Genomic DNA, 20,233 nt, shown 5'->3' with positions numbered 1-20,233 from the left:
CTTTCTTGAACGTCATGTCTTTCGTTTCTCTATTCCTCCTTTACTACTATTCTTTACATTAGTAGTTTCTAATGTAACATTTTTTAAAAAGATTTTATTTAGAGAGAGAGAGAAATGGAAGGAGAAAGAGAGGGACAGAAACATCAATGTGTAGCTGGTTTTCACACGCCCCCTACCAGGGACCTGGCCCACAGCCCAGGCATGTGCCCTGACTGGGAAACGAACCAGCAACTCTTTGGTTCTCGGGCTATCGCTCAATTCACTGAGCCACACCAGCCAGGGCTCTAGTGTAACATTCTAATTTTTTTATAAATTTTACACTCAGTTTAATAAAATATAATTGAAAAAGTAGATTCATATACCTTAATTGCACCAAATGTGCTCAAGTTTTTCCATAATGGAATTAAATCCTCAAAAATCATTAAAATCTCTTTTGGATCCATATCAAGGAAACTTTTCTCTTGTTCAGATAAATCTATTTAATTTTATAACAAAAACTTACCAATTTTTCTCCAAATTAAGAACTTGCCTATCCAAGTACTGATTCTGTCAACTCTAGATTAACATCAGATTCCAAGGGGCACTTACATAATTTGAAAAGCAACTCTAAACTTACCAAGTGTTCTTCAGACCTTTCTTGTACACTTTGCAGTCAATTTACAAAATGTTGTAAGTTAAAATCTGTGTTAGAAAATGTGTCAGTATTTATGATGAAGTTTTAACATAAAATTCTTCTGTCTGTGAAAGTGACAAGTTAGTATTTCCATTCTTTGGAGCTTTAATTTTAGCTCCTATGCAGTGTGATAGCAGTGAGAAAATGTGTTATCCCACTGACAAGTTTTGCTTTTGATTACTGGTACTTGATAAGCATTCCTTTTGTTTCAAGATAATCTTAAATTGGAATTGTGAACAAAAATAGGGCCACATACTAAACCTATAAAGCTCAGGAGAGGCCTGTACGGTGACCTTATAAATTCAGACACCAGAAGTAACCACACAGGATGGCCTGCACGTAAGAATGTCTAAAAGCATGTGGCAGTCATGTCCTCAGCCTGCAGCTTCCTTGACAAAGGTTAGTCCTCACCTGAAGTAGCCTATTGTCATTTTGCATCGAGGATAACTAACCCTAACCCTTTTCAGACCCCTCATTGCAATCTGCTCCCTGCATATTATCACCATGTGCTGTAAATGTAACTACCCTGTACCCACACATGTATGTGTTTCGCCTTTTTACCTTTTACCCAGTTCTTGAAAGTTCCCCGTTTGGCTCTCTCCTGCCTCCTTAACCTACCAATGGGTGTCATTAACCCAACCTTAGATTTCTTCCTTTGATTCTAATGGATAAAACAAGCAGCAAAACTGCTATTCTTGGGAGTAGTTTCTCAATCCATGGAGATTTTGCTTCCTGGCAACTGCCATCAGCTTGGCTCAAATAAACATAAAAAATTCTCTACAGGTTTGGATGTTTTTTACATTGACAGAACAGTAAGCCATGGTTAAAATTCCTTCATACTTCAACCAGGGAACGTTAGTGCAAAGCACAAAATCATTCCACTTGTCTTTCATTTCTATTCCTCTGAGCAGTTTCCACAAACTGGTGCTAGTCCTTGATGTAAACCTACACACACTGAACAATGTTAACAACTGTGACACTTTTCACAGTCTGTTCCAGAAAATTGAGTGCAACTATTTTCAGTAAGTATCATAAGGTTTTTAAAAAAGGGTGGGGGTATGTACGGGGTGCAGTCCCCATTAAACACCCCAGTCACTCAGGCTTTTTTACCTAGCATGGCCAGAGCACTATCCCTAGTGAGATGACTTTTTTCCATATTGAGCAGAAACTCTTTGGCAGATGTGAAGTATGCAAAATACTTAAGCCAGGGGTGTCAAACACATTTTCACCGGGGCCACATCAGCCTCACGGTCACCTTCAAAGGGTTGAATGTAATTTTAGGACTGTATAAATGTGACTACTACCCAACAGTTAAGCGAGAGCTCCGAGCTGCTGCCAGGTAGAAACAAGGCGAAGGGCTGGATAAAACAAGGTAGAGGGCTGGATTTGGCTCGCGGGCCTTCTGTTTGCCACCTGTCTCTTGTTAAATTACTTTAGGGTCAGAACTCACATTTCTTTATAAACTTGGAAGTGGAAGTCCTTTAAGACAAAATATATACCAAGTACCAACTGGACAGTGCCTTTTATATCACAGTGACTTTTAGCTCACCTAAACCTAACAAGTACTTTCAACTGCTAGCTTAACTGAAGAAATTTAGTCTTTTCCTTTTAATTTTCTAACAAAATTCCCATAATACTTAAGAAAAGCATCTCCATTAAATTTTTTCTGTACAAGAATACAAGCCAAATATACAAGCTCATATCCTGTTATAAATTGTTTAAAAGCTTTGTTGGACATTTCAGGTAATTAATTTCATCTATTCTCTTTTGAGGAAACATTCATTTTTCTCTTTTGCTCTGGTGCAACAAATTGCAGTGGTCACTCCCCATGAAATTTGTAATACACCAAATTCCAGTCTTTTCCAGTTGTGGTACTATCGCAGTTCTGCATCAGAACTGACTTTCAATTCAATTATTTGTCCATACATATCTTACATAGGTATGGTTAACCGATGCTGCTTGCACAAAATATTCAACTAGCACATTATAATGTTACTTCGGTAAGTAAGACATTGTTAGAGTGGAATCAAATATCTGACACCAACTGGTGACGTTTATGTGGAATACAAACAAGCAACACACTAGTTCCACAATGCAACAGGTAAAGCAAAATATGGCCTTATCAAAATAATGTTTCATGTAACAGAAACACATTCCACAGTCCCAGTCCCATTAGCCGTATTTCAAGTGCTCCAAATCCACTTGTGGCAAAAAGCTACCACATTGAACATCAGTCTAATCTGTTGCACAAGGGGAACTTAACTGGTTCTGGAATTCTTGGGCCTTTCCCATTTGTTGTGTGTTGTTTTATTAACAAGTACCTTGTAATGCCTAGTCTCACCTAGTAACCTCTGAAGGGCAGTCTTTATGCACTTAAATCATTTTCAAGAATATAAAAGAGTATACAGGAGACAGGCTAAAAAATTAAATTAGCATCAAATACTTTGTTTTCTGGATTTACTCAACTGTTTAGTAGAGGTATATTGCATGTTTTGTAGACTAAAATCTGAATGGAAAAAAAGGGAAATAGTTAAAATGTACCCCGAGAAACAAAATCCTTCGACCTCATGTTTTTGTCAGCTCAGCAAAGGAAAAACGAAAGCCTTACTGGTAGGGACATGAAATGTTCAGCCAGTCTGCCTGATAGTGCGCTCACATTCCTGTCTTTTCTCACACCAGGGCGTGAGGCAGGAATTGAAGTCCCTACTGCTTCTATTTCCTAAACATTTAAAATTCCCTTCCTTTCTACTTACTGCCCTGCAAGCTGTCCTCAGCTTATCTTCTCTCAACGGAAACATGCCAGAATCCAGCTAGCCAGTCTTATTCTTTTAATTTATCCTCTGCAGTGCTGCTACAGACAGGGACTTTTCTAAAAGGCATGGCTAGTGATGCTACTTACATTTCAAACTCAGTGTGGCTCTTTACCGCCCCCCATAGGATGCAGCAAATGGTTCAGGGTTTAAAGGTACCGCCCACTGTGCTCTGGCCACTCCGGTGACTCTCCACCAGAAGACCACGGCATACACAGGGGCACACGTTTCGTATATCCCTTTCTTGCACCACTGCCGGAGAGTGGGCCAGCTGCACCAGTGTGAATATTGAACAGGAAGCAAGTTCTGAGTTTTGCAGATTTCCTTAATCTGGCTTCGGTCACACCACTGTATCTATTTTCAGTGTATTTCACGGGCCCAGCTTTCAAGAGTCGGGTCAACTTTGGATACAAAGAGCACCAGCAGCAAGACTGCTCTGAAGGGGAGACAGAGCAGTCAGCAGGGCCGCAGGCTGGTGGGGAGAAGCCACCAGCTAAGGAGGCAGCCTATGGACCTGTAGGCCACTCTCCCCGCGTTGGAGGGCTCAGGCACCAGGGGTGGGGTGGGGTGATTGGGGTGAGGGGGCTCGAGGCTGCGCGCCATGGTCCTTGTGGCAGGCCCAGAATAATTTCAAGTGCTTTCAAGAAGATTAGAATGACTTTAAGGTTTGCAGTTCAAAGAAAATGATAAAACTGGTATCTCCTTACTCATTTGATCAAAAAATGTAAAGGTTGCTAAGGAAATCGTAGAAACTGGTCTTCAAGGTACCTTGCAATCCAGCAGTTTTCCCAATTCCTAGCTTTAGACTAGTTGGTTAGACTCATCTGGGGAAAAATCTATGTAGAACACGTTGTATTTTATTACGTGGAGGAAGTTAACTTACATGAATATTCCTCAAATTCTTGTGAAATTCTAGATTCTTCTAATATATAACTTGGATATACTAAAATGGTCTTTACAGTATTTGTGAATTATTTTAAAAATCATTCTAGATTTTAATACCTAATTACTACTCCAAAAAGAGAATTCTCAGTATATATAACATCGTTACCTAAAATCTGAAAACTTTATTCTAAATATATTCCAGTTAATGTTTCCTTAGGTATTTGTTCCTCTAAAGAACATTAACTAGGAATTTATAAAGTAATATAGAGATACTTCATTAATTTTAAATGTATTTTTTGACAGTTATATGGTGGAGCAAGACTTCTGTTATAGAGGTAAAATTATATATTAAGATACAGGTAGAAAATGACTACTTTAAAAACTGGACATGTCAGCAAACATTAATTTTATCTAAATTGTCTTCTGATTTGAAATAAGTTTTCCAGCCTCTACATAAAAATTTACATTTATTTGTTATAGAAGGTAGTTTCTATAAAGCAAATGGAGATAATATCCTGAAGAGTTGGGAAGTCACATATTTTAAAAGTTTATATACAACAAAACATACATGTAACAAGTAAAACATTTAATTAGTATAATCCCACCAACACAATGTTCGCTACTATATTTAAAAGCATTTATTTAAAATGTCAACCTCCTTCCAAAAGATGGAAGACTTACGAGCTCATTATGAGGTATATGGTAACAACAACAATCCTAAATGCAGAAGGACCATCAGTTGCCTAAATATAAAGCTGAACTTTGGCAAAGATATAGATGCTAACACAGAATAACACAGCCATTAAGGAAATCTTTACGTTTATACCATTTCTACAATATTATGGCCTGACCCAAATCACTCTTCCCTTTCAAAGGGTGAGTTGTAACCCTGTCCCAGATGACAGCATTTTAAGTATGTGGTCTGCTGATTAACATTTTTCTCAAACCTCAGTACTACAGCTATACAAATTACACTTAAAATATTTGAAACAGATACTGAATTTATTGGTCGGCTATGAGTAGGAAAATACATCGGTAAAGAAAAGAGACCCTGTATATAAATATAATACTAGCTAGTTACAATTTGACCAAGAAGGTTCTGCTGAAAAGAACAGTAAAAGCCCTTGTCACCTCTGGTCCATAGGTACATACTCGGTTTCCCATCACCCTTACCAAAGAGCTGCCTGGGCAAATGCGACATTCTTTGAGCTTTAGTGCAGATAATGTGCTGGGTTTTGTTACATGAATGGTAAACAAAAGTTAGTCCAGTGCATTACACAACATAATGTACTGTGAATAAAAACTAGATACTCTATTTTAGATACTACTTCAACACACTGGTTATTAAAACTTATGTAACCAACGAGAAGAGGAAAAGCGAACATCCTGAAATACTGTTTAGGAGTGGGGGAGAAACGCTTGCTAAAGGTGTTCTGTGAATCATCTGTAGCGTTTGTTCTGGGCACTGACCGGTTCGCTGAAAGAACAAGCTGCTGTGACTGCTTTGCCTTGGGTGGCTTTGTCCTCATATGACATGACCCCCAAACCTTAAAAATCACCATGGAAACAAATCCCATGAGTTTAAATAGTAAAAAATGGAATACTAAAACTGAAATTTATTAGTGAAAACCTGCATATTAGAAGAGCTTTGAAATTTTAATTTCAACATTTAGAAGTGCATTCACCCTATTATTAATGTTCTCAGGTTTCAAAGTGCTAACTCAAAATAAGTTTTCCTGGCTGTCACCAAATCAGGTAAAAATAAAAACACACATTTCTTGGAGATGTTCCTTGCCTATCTTCTAGGATGATTCAAGTTGCAACCAACATTCTATATCTACATCTTTAGTTTAAATTATGCCACAAATTAATTTTTATGAACATAATTTAAATTCTCAAAGTATAAATAATTACCACTAACAGGGTAAACTGTACTTCAAGAGATTTACAGCAAGGAACTGAGTGCCTCCAAATTTCTGATCATTAAAACAGAAAACACAGCCCAAGTTTTCTGTAAAACATTCATAAGATGGATTTATCCAGCAAGAACAATGAAATTACAGTATGGCAATACCACATTAAATGTATTTGTTACAGAATCTTTGAAAAAAATCTATACTGTGACAACATACTAGTTTTTCATTGCATTTCAGGGAGTATGGATTATTGGAAATTATTCAGGACACAGAAGTATTTAAAACACAAAACTCTGCTTAACAAAAGTATCACAATCTATTTTGGTGTTACTGTTTATTCCCTACAGATCCAAAATATTTCTTTCTCTTTTGAAGGTTATAGTTGTAAATCCACACTCTTGGTTCAATTTATCACTATCTCAGTAAGGTGGAGAAGCTGCTCAAACTGACCCACACAATGCAGTACGCCCAGAAGAGGCAAGAACAAACATTTTCAAGACATAACAGGCCATTGTATCTTACCATCCTGCCCCCCAATTCGAATATATTGAAGACAATTAACAAATACAGATGAAAACATTTTCCGTAAAGCTCAAACCTTTAGCATCTAACAAGTGCACTCTAGTTCCAGCATCTATGAAAAGAATACATCCTCCGCGAACAAATACAAAATGAGTAAGTGCCGCTCCCACCCCTTCCATAAAGCTCTCTGGACCTGTTATTACATAATGCAGATCAGAGGAAAAGCAGTCTCCTTTGTCTTCTCAGTCCAACCAGCTCCAGCTCCAGCTCGCCCTTGCTGGACATTGTCATGATGCACATTACAACACAGTGTTTAGGAAAAATGAGTAAACACACCTTTATTCACACTTTATAAAAAAATAAAACAAAAAACCCATAAAAAGTTATGCATTGGTTTTATATCAATAATACCAACTATTCAATGTACTGATTATAAACTGGACATGTTTGGTGTCAGCACAACTTAAACAAAAAGCAAAAAAAAAAAAAAAAAAATCCATCACAACAAAATCTTTAAAAAAACCTTAAAGAAGAAACCAGGTCCCAAAGATTCAAGATCAACAGTTTTAGGAGAATTTTTTTAAAGAAAAAAAAAATTCATTTATTTAAACAGTATGTAAATTTTATTTTCTCTTAAAAACAGAATAAGCACATTTAAGTGCTGAAAATTTTTTCATAAAATTTTAAGTCATTATCCGAAATGACTCATTCTCTTGTAAAAATTGTTAATTAACTCTACAGTTTTCCCTAATGTTCACGTGGTGTCCTTTTGCTGCTCCCTTGCCTGCAGCTGAAACAAAAGCAGGTGGAACAACTTCTCTCTGAATTCATTTGATTTTTGAGACAAAAATAAATGAATGTGACGAGAATATATACAAGTTAATTTTGCAAAATTAGAGCTGGCTTCAATCTCTAATCTATTAATGGCACTATGGGCAAAACACACAGGGTACAATGTAACTTTCATCTTGGTTGACATATTAAAATGACTTAGTCACTTAAAAACTGATCTGAAGAACTGTCTTAAGGACCTGTTTTGAAAAAAACATCTCATTTATACTGCTTCATAAACGGAAAATTAGTTAAGAAAAAAAAGAGGAATGATTAAAAAAATGAAACATGGAGACCAAGGGACTACAAGGATGACCAGGAGAATTCACATGATAGCGGTGTTCCGGGGACGGCACGGTGCAGTGACACCGAGACACAACGTGTGGGTCTGGGGAGCACAAACCCAGGGACTCACCCTGCAAACATGTCCCAAAATGTGATATTCGATGCTTCTCAATGGGAAGAAAGTCACAGCTCATACAAAAGCATTTTCATAAAATTCTCACAAATGTTCAACAGTATTTAAAAACTGTAAAAGAGGACGCACAGATTTTCTCTGCGTGCACAGGCAGTGTTTGGTGAGGACAATTCAGGCAGGCACGGTGGAGATAGACAGGAGGTGTCTCAAAAAGCAGTTAAAAAGCTGTACCTAAGCAGCTGTAATTTTTTAACTTAAAAAAGTTAAAAGTTTAAAAATATCAGAATGTACAAATATCAACCATTACATTCAGTCCATAAATGCCTACAGATCATCACTGCTCAGCTTATCTGTCCTGGTAGATAGTTTTTGTAAAAACCCAGGAATTCACAAATAAGGTTACCTCTGGTCTGAAAAAATGTCCTAAGCTTTAAACAGGTTTAAAAAGCAATCAATGTTCTCCATTTAAAAACAAAGTAGTACAAAAGGGCCAAGAAAACCCTAACAGTGCAAATCATCAGCAGAGAAAGTCTGTTGCAACTTCTTTTACAAGCTGGCCTTTAAAATACATGAAACAGGTAAAAAACAAAAAACAGAAACAAACAAACAAAAAAACACACCTTAGCCTTAGTACAATACAATCATTTCCAAATCTGATTTTTAGTACAAAATTTCATAAATCAGGTCTTCTGTGGATCATATACAATCATAAAGGCTAAATTCAAATTCTGTATTTTACAAACATGTCTGAAAAAGGAGGGAGTAAAGTATGGAACAATTGGTCTCTGGATGTTATTACTGGCCTCAAAAAAGCAGTGCTACAGATTTCTGTGCAAAGAGAATATGCTGTTCAAACATTTTCCTATTTCAAGGCATGAAAATATTATTTTGGATAGAAGAAACAGGAAAATTACTTGTAACAAATTAAAGACAGGTGCGAACACACCGATCCCTGTCTAACAGTATATAAAGCATACTGGGCTCAGAATTTGTCCACTGCTAGCACCTGGCTTTCTAACTACATCCTTATGGAATAATCAGACTGAGAACTCAAATCATCATCAAGAAAAAAAAATCCCTAGTGGCCATACCTCACTCCCCTGTATTCAGATTTTTTTTATAAGTTTACAAGTGAAATTGAGGTCATCTGCTGAAGGTACTTGACTACCTCCTGCTGGGAAGGTGAATGCCGTTAACTTGGGGCAGGAAAGGCAGTAAGAGCTCCAGTTGTGCAAAAAGTGAGAAGTGGTCGGAGGGTATGAGTGGGTGAGGGCAGCCGCTGATGTTGTTCTCAACTAGCCAATGGTGGTCCAGAGGTCCCAGGATGCCTAGTGTGTTCAGCTGAGGCTTAGAATAGAAGATGTAGTCAATTATACCCTGAAATCAGAAGGAAATAAAAGACAAGATTCCACATAAGACAAGTCCGAAATACTGAAGGCTCTCAAAACATACCCTTACAGTCATGTTTAGTAAACAAAGAAACTCAGCAGTGTGTAGGAACAGTACACTACCTAACACAAATGGTCCCCCAAACATCCAATCCCACAGAATGCAGGCAGACAGTTTAGGCATGGCACTCATGCATTCTTCCTCCTATCTGGATCCTTCCAGAATTTTTAATGGGACCTAAAGGATTTTTCATGATATGGCCTATGCTTCTGTTTGCTCACTTAATTGATGCCACTTTCCCTTCCTCACTACCACTTCTGGGGGGTGAGGGTGGGGTGGGGGTTAGGAACTGGGGGCACATCCTTCACACGTGCCAGTCTCCTTCCTGCCCAGGGCTTTCACACATGCTTCACCCTTGCCTCAAACACTTCTTCTATTTGTCACCTGGTTAATTCCTTCTCAACCTTCAAGTGTCAATCATTTTCCAAAGACCTTTGTCATCCACTTAATACCTCCTACCACCACCAATTCTCTTCCCTTGCCCACGTGCACCCCACTACACATTTCATTTATGTGGCTGAGTCTGGGCTGTCCCTGTCCTGCGTGTCCTCAGTAGCACCTGGCACACACAGCCCAGCACCTCTTGGTTTGCCCTGTCCTTCCCGTAACTCACCTCTCCACTATATATGTTCTTGGCCAAAAGTATGTAAGCACATTCAAATGTCCCCTTTCTATCTCTACACCACAAACAGGAAAAAGAGAAGAAAAATCCCCAATTTCTCCCATGTTCTGGTTATCGCCCTTACCTCTTTAAGAACCTCCGAATTGGTTGTTACTATCTCATCAGTAATTTTTCAACTCCTGCATGCTAGTCTTTCCGCCCAGCTCTCCAGGAAAATCTCTCTCACCCACATCTTCCTGAAACTTACTCCTCACTCGTCTTTCCAATAAAGGACTTATTTCTTTGGCAGTTAAATTCCTACAGTCCTGGTTTTGGTCCTCTTTGGTTATTGTCATTTACACGTCAGTTTTCCCAGGTCCACTCCAGCCTCTCTTCAACTTGACACACTCATCTGTTCCCAGGATTCAATCATTAGAGTACTGGGAATCCCCCAAAGGCAAATTAAAAAACCATCAATTTTCAAAAATCTTTAGAGTCTAAAAAGCTCTCTCCTCCAAAATTAAGAACCAGTCAACACCAGTTATCTGCAGTCTAGTAGACAATCTAACCTGAACAATTCTGGTTCCAGCAGGGTAGAGGTGGAAAAAGTAGGATTGAAGAAAGTAGAAATGCCAAAGTGGCTAAAAAGGACAATTGAACATAAGCCCTAAACAACCACTGATAGCAAAAATGAGAAGACTCACTAATGAAAGGCTCACACTATAGGCTGTTAACTGTAAGAAGGTCTATAAATATATTCTAGCAACTTAAAAACAGCCAATAAACCAAATGTCCTCACTCAAGGAGTAGGTTCCAGTTAAATTAACATTACAGACTGAACACATCACCCAAACTGACACCAACTTAGATACAGTTAAGTCCGTACTTAACAGCTTGATAGGTTCTGTGACTTGAAGCAGAACAACACATAATGAAAACAGTTTTAATACAGGCTAGTTGATACAAACAACAGTTAAGCTCCCGTGGCATCTCATCAACACTGTAATGAAATGATGTTGAGAGAACCAACATTCTCTGGGACCTGCTGTGCGGTGGCACTGCCAACCCAGCCATCAGTACTGAGTCTATGAGAAACACAATTGCCCCCAAAAGGTGAGACAGTTAACTCAGGACTTACTATAATTACTTCATCTGATTTCTTACCCTGGAAAGGATTCTAACATATACTAACTCAATATGGCCTACTGTGAACACACACTCACATTTTAAAGACATGACAAAGGAGCAAAACTCTCCTTAAAAAAAAATGGAGGTTTAAAAGTTCATCGATGTCAAAAAGCTCACCTTGAAATCAAACGTGTAGTTTGTGTAAGGCATCAGGCCACTCTCATAGGCACTCTTTAACTTGAAACCATGAGTGATCCTTCCATTGGTTGTCCCATTTTTCCCATTACAGCTGAAGTTTGTAAGACTTTCATTATATCTCAGTTCCTTAAAGTCCTTATGATTTGTTTCTACTCCACCAGTGCTCAAATATTCTACAACACCTAGAATGAAAATAAATGGACTCTTCGATTGTCAAGTATAACACCATACAAAACATAACTATGCATAAAATACTCCTACTTTTTAAAATGGTTTTATACATTTGCCAGACTTGTCTAAATCCATTTTACACGGGTTTCATAACAGTATACTGAGTATCTTATGTTTTGCTTTACTATTTCACATGAACTTATATGTGCTCTCAATTACCTTTTTAAAATGGTTTCACAATACCACAGGCAGGGCTGGTGTATAACATTTGTTAAACTAGTTTCTCATTTTCTTAAAAACAAAACAAAACAAAAACAAAAACAAAACGCAGGCTGCTTCTACTTTTTAAAAAGAGTTAATACCACAATCAACATCTTAATATGTAGATTTCTACTTATGCTAAATTATTTGCTTGGTATAATACACCAAGATTAGTATTCATTGTCCCATTATATAAAGGCAACTACAGAAGAGAATGTCAGTTGGTAACAGAGCAAGTTCACCATCCCTGAACACTATTTTTCCCAATTTCCTAAACACAACCATCCATGGAAAAATATTCAAGAATAAAGCTTTCTGTATTCTTCTACTTTGTGATTAAAAAAAAAACAAAACTTTTTTTTTAATCACTTGCCTGATCTGTATAAATGAAGAATTTCAATTTCTACCTGAGGTGGATTTTTCTAATGAAGACCTCCCAAATTCAAAATTTTGTAATATATGGTTAAATTTAAACTGGATAGCACATGTTGGAATACCAAAGAAGCTATCTCAAAGCCCCTGCAGTCTAGATCACATGCATATACAGGGGTGGGCAAAAGTAAGTTTACAGTGTGAATACATGGCAGAGTTTATTCTTGTACAATTTATTAATTATATGACTTTCCATATGAACAAATGTAAACCTACTTTTGCCAACCCCTATATACTGTGAACATAATGAAATCTAATTTTATGTTCTCTTTTGTTATTATCTATGCATTGTTATTCAAAGATGATTAACGTCCTTCCCCCTGAGGTTTTCATGACACCTTTTCATTTTCAAAATGTAACCACTACTCCACACAAAAAATTTTAAATCTGATTCCTGGCTGCCACTACAAACTGAATTTGTTTTCACCAACTTTGGAATTATCAGAAATAAGGCATTGTAAAAACATTCAAGTCTAAAAGCATTCTACATAAACTAACATTCTGCCCTGGCCAGTGGCGCTCAGTTGGCTGGGCATCACATCTCGCAAAGCAAAGAGGCTGTCAATTTGATTCCTGGTCAAGGCACATGCCTGGGTTGTGGGTTTGGTCTGGTGGGGGGTGGCGAGCAGGTGGACGGTAGGAGAGGTAACCAATCAATGTTCTTTCTTATATCAATGTTTCACTGGTTCTTTTTCTCCCTCCCTTCCCCACTCTCTAAAAATAAATAAAATCTCTAAAAAATAAAAATGACATTTTTTTCTTACCAGAGTCTGGCAAAGAATTGAGATCTGCACACAACACTAGTGGAATATTTCCAAATTCTCCCAATACACTGGACTGGAGGCTTCGTGAGGCTTTGTCAATAATGTTTTTCACTTCTGAGAGAAACATCATTGTCTGAACTAATTTCACATCAGAGTACTCAGGGTCCCAGTGCATATGAGCATTAGCCACGAGAATAAGTTGTTTCTCTGTTCCAAGATGTGGCTTTCCAGCTACACCAGATAAAAAGAAAACAGACAGAACCTGTCTATGAGTTCTCAGAGTATGAAAGCAAGTAGTATTTCCTTAGGGTCTTAGGGATAAAAAAGGACCCTAAAATTTACTTAATTTCTCACCCAATGACTGAACCTACCCTACAATAAACCTGAGAAATAGACATTTAAACTTCAGCATGTGTACTTTTAGCACTGAGTATTCATTACTTAATCAAAGACAGCTCATTCTATTTGGGACACCTTGTTTTTAAACAGCTATGTCTCCTTGAAGCTTCTGATCTTAGCCTAGATGTACTAAATTGACCCTCACAAAATGGAATCTACACGCCTTTCCTTAGCTATATTTAAGATGGCCACTAAATTACATCTTTCATCTTTCTATCCTTCAGGTTAAACGGCCTCAGTGCCAACTGTTCCCTGGGTGACAGAAATTTCAGTTCTCAGCATGATGATCACTCTAAATAACCCTCTGTCATTTGAAGTAAGTGGTAGATTTCTCCAAAACTTGAGACCTTTAAAATAATGATTACAAGTAGGCCAGGAAGAGAAGTTAGTTTACATATCCTTGCTGTCAAGAAATTATAGAAAATGCATGGAGTTCTCTCTGAGCAGTTATTTTAACAAATTATTACTTCAACCTTTCTTTTATGTGAAAAATTCTTGGGAACAAAAGAAGTGTTTGGTTTTTTTCCTTTGGCTTTATGCCTTTCACGATTTGAAATACTTTTCTTGGCAATGATTTCTCGTCTTAAGCTTTTTGGTAGAGAAAATGGGATACGGTATTTTAGAAAAGATTTACATTCTCACTGAGTTTCTTCAGGTGTTATACAACACTATTATTATACGAGTTATTTTTTTTTCCTATTAAATTTCGGAGGTCAATTTCACAGGAAGTGAAAAGGTCACTCACATGACATCTCAATCAACTCCTTCCGCAGCTCCAGCAGCACTGCGACTCCAATGTTATCCTTTGTCATGACTCTGTTCAGCATGGCTTCCGACCCTTCTGAATTCGCCATTGCCAGCTGATTAAACTCCACAGTGTGTTTCTGAACCAAAATAAATCTAAAACAAGACACACACCAATTGTGTTTACACAATTGGGAAAACCAGGATATTAGCTTTGTGACAAATGCAGATTTCTCAAACTCCTTAACAGATATATAATGGCATGTACATCACATTATAGAAAATCCTCCATACCTAAAACCAACTTCCCACACTCATTTAAAGTTCTTCTCAGTCTGTTACTGATACAAGTAACATCTTGATTTCAACTTTTACAACTTAATGTAGTCATCTTCTGTTTAGGTTTTGTATTGGAATATTTCATCTTGTAATTTTCAAACTTTCTTTTCCAAAGTATGGGTTTAAGAATTCCTTTACCATCCTGCAGGGAAGGTCACCTTGCCTGGAGGCAAGGTGTTTCAATGAACAATTGGAGTGAAATCCCACTAAACACATGAAGAAATAGCAGTATTTCCAACATGTCTCCAAAACAAGATTATTTCTGATGATTCAAAACAACAAGTATTGTCTAAGTCAAAAGTATTGTTTCCTTAAGTGCTAATACAATGCCTCATTCTCTTACTTTCCAACTAATTTCCATACTCTTGGTCCCCACTTTGCAAGGAAGATTTTCTGCTTTACAAGTTAAATGACTCACTTTTCTGTCTTGAAGAATATTGCACAGCCATCAACGTGCTTTCTTTCTTGTTCAGACATTGTCCTGGCTCTAGATTTGGGACTAAAGAATCCATTATAGCCACGTTCTTTCAGTTCTACCAGAAAAAAACTATAATACTGTTCTGTTTCAACCTCCTGAAAAATTGTAAACAGCAAAGTTATTTCATAAGACAGAATCAGTCATATGCATTAACTTTATACAGGTGGAAACTTAAAATCATGTCAAAATACTGATCTGCAGAATAAAGAATGAAGTACTATCTTCTCAATTTATCTGAAACCAATCAGAACACCTACTTATCGATTTGACAGATACCAGCTGACAAAGTCAAATCTTTGTTGTTTAGGAGTAAAGACTGGAAAGACATACATCTTTATGCATGTACATTTCCTTATATTTTAGAGGTGATATAGAACAAGAATTCAGAGAAGTAGAAGGAACTTCACAGATACTAATTTCAGGCCACAGGGAGAGAGGGACTGTGAGGTCCTGTAAGTTATAAGATAGACTAAGAACCCAAAGTTACTGTGTACCCAGGCTTAATGCTCTCTCCACTTCGCCCTGATTATTGCGTTATCACTGCTAATAAAACAAAGTCATACCTCGGCAACGTCACAATTTCAGTAACATTGCCACCCACTTCAAAAACAGTGTGCAGGGACATTTGGGAGGGAAAGGTGAGTACTTAGCTTTCATAGTAAATGCTTAAAACCCAGCTTAACCCATCTGCTTAATTTGGCAACACAGTGCTGCAGAACAAAGCAGGCAGGGAATGCTCCCAGGATTCACTGAAAACAGAAAAAACCACTGTTTTAAGAATTGCTGCCCTGGTATGCAATTCCTGGTATGGCTCAGTGGGTTGAGCCCCAGCCTGCCAACCGAAGGGTGGCCAGATCATTCCTGGTCAGGGCACATGCCTGCACTGCGGGACAGACCGCCCCCCCCCCAATTGGGGGTGTGAGAGAGGCAATCGATGGATGTTTCCCTCTCTTTCTCGCTCCCTTCCCCCTCTCTAAAAATAAACAAAATCTTCTAAAAAAGAAAAAGAAAAAAAGAATTGCTAAAGGCAGGACTTCAAATGCATCAATGCGATGCATTCCTAGGTTGCTCCTTGCTTTAATCAATGTTGGGGCATTTATGCAATTTAAACAAATACTTTTATGATGATTTACCTGAAGACTTATGATGTCAGCATTGCAGCTCAAAATTTCTTGAATAATGGCCTTTTTCCTGTAATCCCAATTTAGTGCCCATGATGGACAGTAGCCGTATAACTGGCGGGTCGCATATTTATCACAAAGAACATTATAGCACATGACAGAAAACAAAGCTGTAGGAAAGATAACTTTACTTATTCAACACTGGCAGGAAAAAAAGCACACAATTACTTTTCAATAGTCTTCACTTAAATGCTAAGTTTGACTTTATTCATTCAATATATATTCTCTGAAAAACTACCAAATGCCAGACATGGTGGATATAAATAAAGTTGAATGAGGAAGGACAGATACATGAACGTATTATGAAATGTGTGTTACCAGCTAGAGGTACATGTGAAAGGTTCAGAAGCTAACAGCCTGAGATCATGAGCCCTCAGCCTCTCAGCCCAGGGCCCCTCATTTCTGTGCCCACTCCACCACTTCATTCACTATCCACATAGAATGTGGAAATTAAACAGGTGTTTTCTCAGTGGATAAAAAGTAGGGGCATCACAGACCACATCTTGTTATACCTATCACACAAGCTCCCAGACTATTTCCATACAATTTAAGTTAAAAGAAGATTAAAGGTCATTAATTCAATCTTAAAGGTGTTGTGGCTGTCCTACAATTCTGTAGTATCAAATATATTTGGAACCTACTAGGGTTTAGAAACTTCCAATATAAAAAGATTTTTGTATAGTTATTATAACTGAATTTGATCAATACTTGATTGGTTTCTCAGCAGAGGCACTAGCACCATCGTGGGTGGTAACTCTGTGTTGTGGCGGTTGTGCTGTGCACTGTAGGGCGCTTCAGAGCATCTCTGAATGCCAGCAGCACTTCCCCAGTTGTGACAATCAAAATGTTTCTGGATATTGCCAAATGTCCCCTAGGGCATACAGTCACCTCTGGTTGAGGAGCACTGCTTTACAGCATACTTTCTACAGCATAGCTGAGAGGCTAGGAGAGCAAAAATTCTTTATTATTATCTCCCAAACAGATCAACTATAAGCATCCTACTGCAACACTGACCATCATCTAAAAGCATGCCAACAATACTGTTAGGTTTATAAAGATGAAGCAAAAAAGTAAAAAAAAAATAAGGTTACCTACCAGTTGGCCTTGTTCTGTCTGGTTCTTGTAACATAATCCAAGATCTTGGAGGTGGCTGTTCTGTTGAAACTAGTTGAATATAAAACACAAAATTAAGCAATATTCTTACATGTCTTACTAAAAACATGGTTTAAACAAGTGACCACTTACTTCTTTTTGCAGTACCTGCCAAATTATCAAGCAAATAGTTTAGTAGCCTTTTTGTTCCATCTGGTTCCAGATAGAGGTTCAATATATCCTGGGTAAGTGGATTTCCTGGAAATATTTTTAAAATAGGTAAAATGAAACCAAGTACTAAAATATTTCAAAATGGAAAAATATACCAAAGTCATCAGATCATTCATAACAATGTATATAGTTACTACTAACATACTAGGGAAAATATTATTTTTTCTGTTTTTGATGTGAAAAATGAAAATGCTCTACACTACATTCTACAGAGTATCCAAAGACAATTGTTGCCGGGTGATGCCAATGTGGGAGAGACCCCTCAGTGCCCTGCCTCAGCACTTTCACAGTGACCAAAGTGAGCGAAAGCGGACTGGGGAGGAGCAGAGAGAAGGACTGGGTGCAGTAAGAGTAATGGCCGGCAGGGAAAGTCAGAGAATCTACATTTAGGAACACAACAAAGCTACAAGAAGACTTCCTAAAAAAACAAATATAGTCTAGCACCTAGACTTTAAACAGTTCTACTGAATAGAGGGGGCAGACTTGGTTTAAGAATAAGTCACTAAAGAAGGGGAAAAACCCAGGGCTGTGACCCACCTATAAATCCAGTAACTGTTTTGGTGTTAATCACCAAAAGTGAAAGTAAAAGAAATGACTGACGTGTAGGAATCCCAATCCTCTCAGAACAACTTCTTACACACATGAGAAAAAACACCACACTGCACTGTTTACTGTAGCTCCCATTCACACCACACAAATGGTGCTTTAGTTCAACTCAAAGACTAATAAATTCTACAGATTGAAGGCAGCTGAAATGAAGGAACATCTTAACCATGCTAAATGAAAAACAACAACAAAAGGATGTAGAATATCAGAATGATCACAGCTCAGAGAGAAAAGGTTTTTATTTTATCTTCTTTTGTGAAAGACAAGACTCAAATGGCAGAATGAAGACCAAGGGAAAGGACCTAACAGAAAGCCAGCTCGGAACAGAGGAGGCTGGCAAACATGGGAACTATTTAAGATGCAGTGCCCTCTCCGTGAGGTAGCAAAGCAGCCTCTCTACAGCTGAATCACATAGAAGGGAAGAAGTTTCTAAGAATTAGGAAGGTGCAAATTTGCTCCTGCAAGTGCAGAGCCCGTCTCTGCAGGAAGACAGTTACAAAGGCACCACTCCTCACATGCACACAGTCCCCGACAGCTACTAAAGCCCTGAAACTTCCATGTACTCACAGTGCTGTGAGGCAGGCACAGTCACAACCTGCGAGTTAAGAGGGCCACCTGTTAAAGAGAGCTTGCAAAAATGAAGTCAACTACAAACTTCTCAGTAGCAGGTACACAGCCCACTCTAACCAGACCTATATTAATGTTATCTTTTTACTACTCTCTAGTAATATTTAGAGGCAATCACTGACTACTTACAACTATGTGACCCTCCCTTCTAAGATCTTTATGAATTAAAAACCACCCCCCAACACCAGCATCTATTTATGACTAATAAATACAATCGAAGCCAGTGTATTTCCCCCAATGTCTGCTTGCTTTTGGGGATTCCTTTAAATTTAAAACTAATCTGCTCTTCATTGCGTGGAAAAATAAAATACTGGGGTGGACTAAAGTAGGTTTACAGTTGTAACAAAAATAAATATAAATACAATAATTAATAAATAATAATATAAGAATAAACTCACATACAATTGTAAATCTACTTGTGCACGCCCACGTAGACAGGATAAAGTTAACAACAACAACACGATTCTAAAATTGAAACATGACCTTGAGGTGAATAACAGAAGTCACTTCTGGAACGATGGAGCAGCCCCACTCTTCCCTAGTCCTCTCACTAAACACAAGAAAAACCCCTGGACCTTAGGTGTAAATGAACATCAGGAGCCTGGCGTGCGGTGAGGCGGCGGAGTAGCTAGAGACCCAGGACCTGAGGAACACCGTAGTGATGGATTCCCTGGGTTTAACTTTTGCCTCAATATCCCAGACACAGAGCCGAGAAGCTAGCAACATTGAAATACCAATGAGTACAGAAAAAAAATGCCAGCAAAAGCCAAAGGACAGCCTAACAAGACAAAACTTTTAGATAATACCAGGTCTGCTCCACCTAAACACCAAGAAACATAGTTCCTTTGTCAATAAAGGCTAACAATCAGGGAACTCAGAACCACCCCTTGTGGGGAAGTGAGGAGGACCCAACATCCCTAGCAAGGGGGTAGCACCAGAGAAGGCCAAAGAGGGAGCTGGGGCTTCTGTCTCCTCTGGGTAGCAGGGCCTCCTCTTCCCCATCCTGTGGTGTCAGCAGACAGCACGAGCGGAGCCTTGACTTCCACCTCAGCCTGCCATAGGAGGTGGCTCTCCACATTCCTTCTGGGAATGATGTCAGAGGAGGCCGAGGAGAGTCCTCCCAGCAGTAATGAGGTCGCCTCCATGGAGTCACTGTGGAGACGCACAGAAAGCCAAAACTGCCACCTTCATCCAGCTGACCCTCAAGGGGAATCTGAACTCTGACCTCCCTTGGCAGTAAGGAGATAGTGTCCCGCACTTTCCCTGCCAGTGCAGTGTTAGAGACAGTCAGCAAAACCAGATCACTTAAATAACATAACATTATTACATCCAGTTTCAAATGAAAATCACTCATATCAAGAACCAGGAAGATTTCAAACCGAATGAAAAAAGGATAAAAAATTCCAACACTGAGATGACAGAACATAAGAACAACCCAATCAAACCAGAGTGAACATGGTAAAATGCTTCAATGACA

At 38.3% G+C, this 20,233-nt stretch overlaps 1 protein-coding gene across 4 annotated transcripts in view; it reads right to left on the bottom strand.

The window, feature by feature from the left end:
- Window positions 1-4,818: 4,818 nt before the first annotated feature.
- The window catches only part of CNOT6 (CCR4-NOT transcription complex subunit 6), a 56,611-nt gene continuing 41,196 nt past the window's right edge, over window positions 4,819-20,233 (bottom strand). For 3 of the 4 annotated variants that reach the window (XM_036014206.1, XM_036014207.1, XM_028527574.2), the window contains 8 exons: window positions 17,446-17,550; window positions 17,296-17,364; window positions 16,153-16,310; window positions 14,960-15,114; window positions 14,204-14,358; window positions 13,060-13,290; window positions 11,411-11,613; window positions 4,819-9,432 (listed from right to left, as the gene is read on the bottom strand). In XM_036014206.1, the coding sequence (XP_035870099.1) occupies window positions 9,220-9,432; window positions 11,411-11,613; window positions 13,060-13,290; window positions 14,204-14,358; window positions 14,960-15,114; window positions 16,153-16,310; window positions 17,296-17,364; window positions 17,446-17,550 (1,289 nt within the window). In that variant the 3' untranslated portion in view covers window positions 4,819-9,219. The remainder of the gene's footprint in view (window positions 9,433-11,410; window positions 11,614-13,059; window positions 13,291-14,203; window positions 14,359-14,959; window positions 15,115-16,152; window positions 16,311-17,295; window positions 17,365-17,445; window positions 17,551-20,233) is intronic. The other variant, XM_028527575.2, reaches the window with a different exon arrangement.

Source organism: Phyllostomus discolor, chromosome 13 (assembly GCF_004126475.2).
Source record: "Phyllostomus discolor isolate MPI-MPIP mPhyDis1 chromosome 13, mPhyDis1.pri.v3, whole genome shotgun sequence".
NCBI classification, from domain to species: domain Eukaryota; kingdom Metazoa; phylum Chordata; class Mammalia; order Chiroptera; family Phyllostomidae; genus Phyllostomus; species Phyllostomus discolor.
This window is presented reverse-complemented; position numbering and strand designations above follow the sequence as displayed.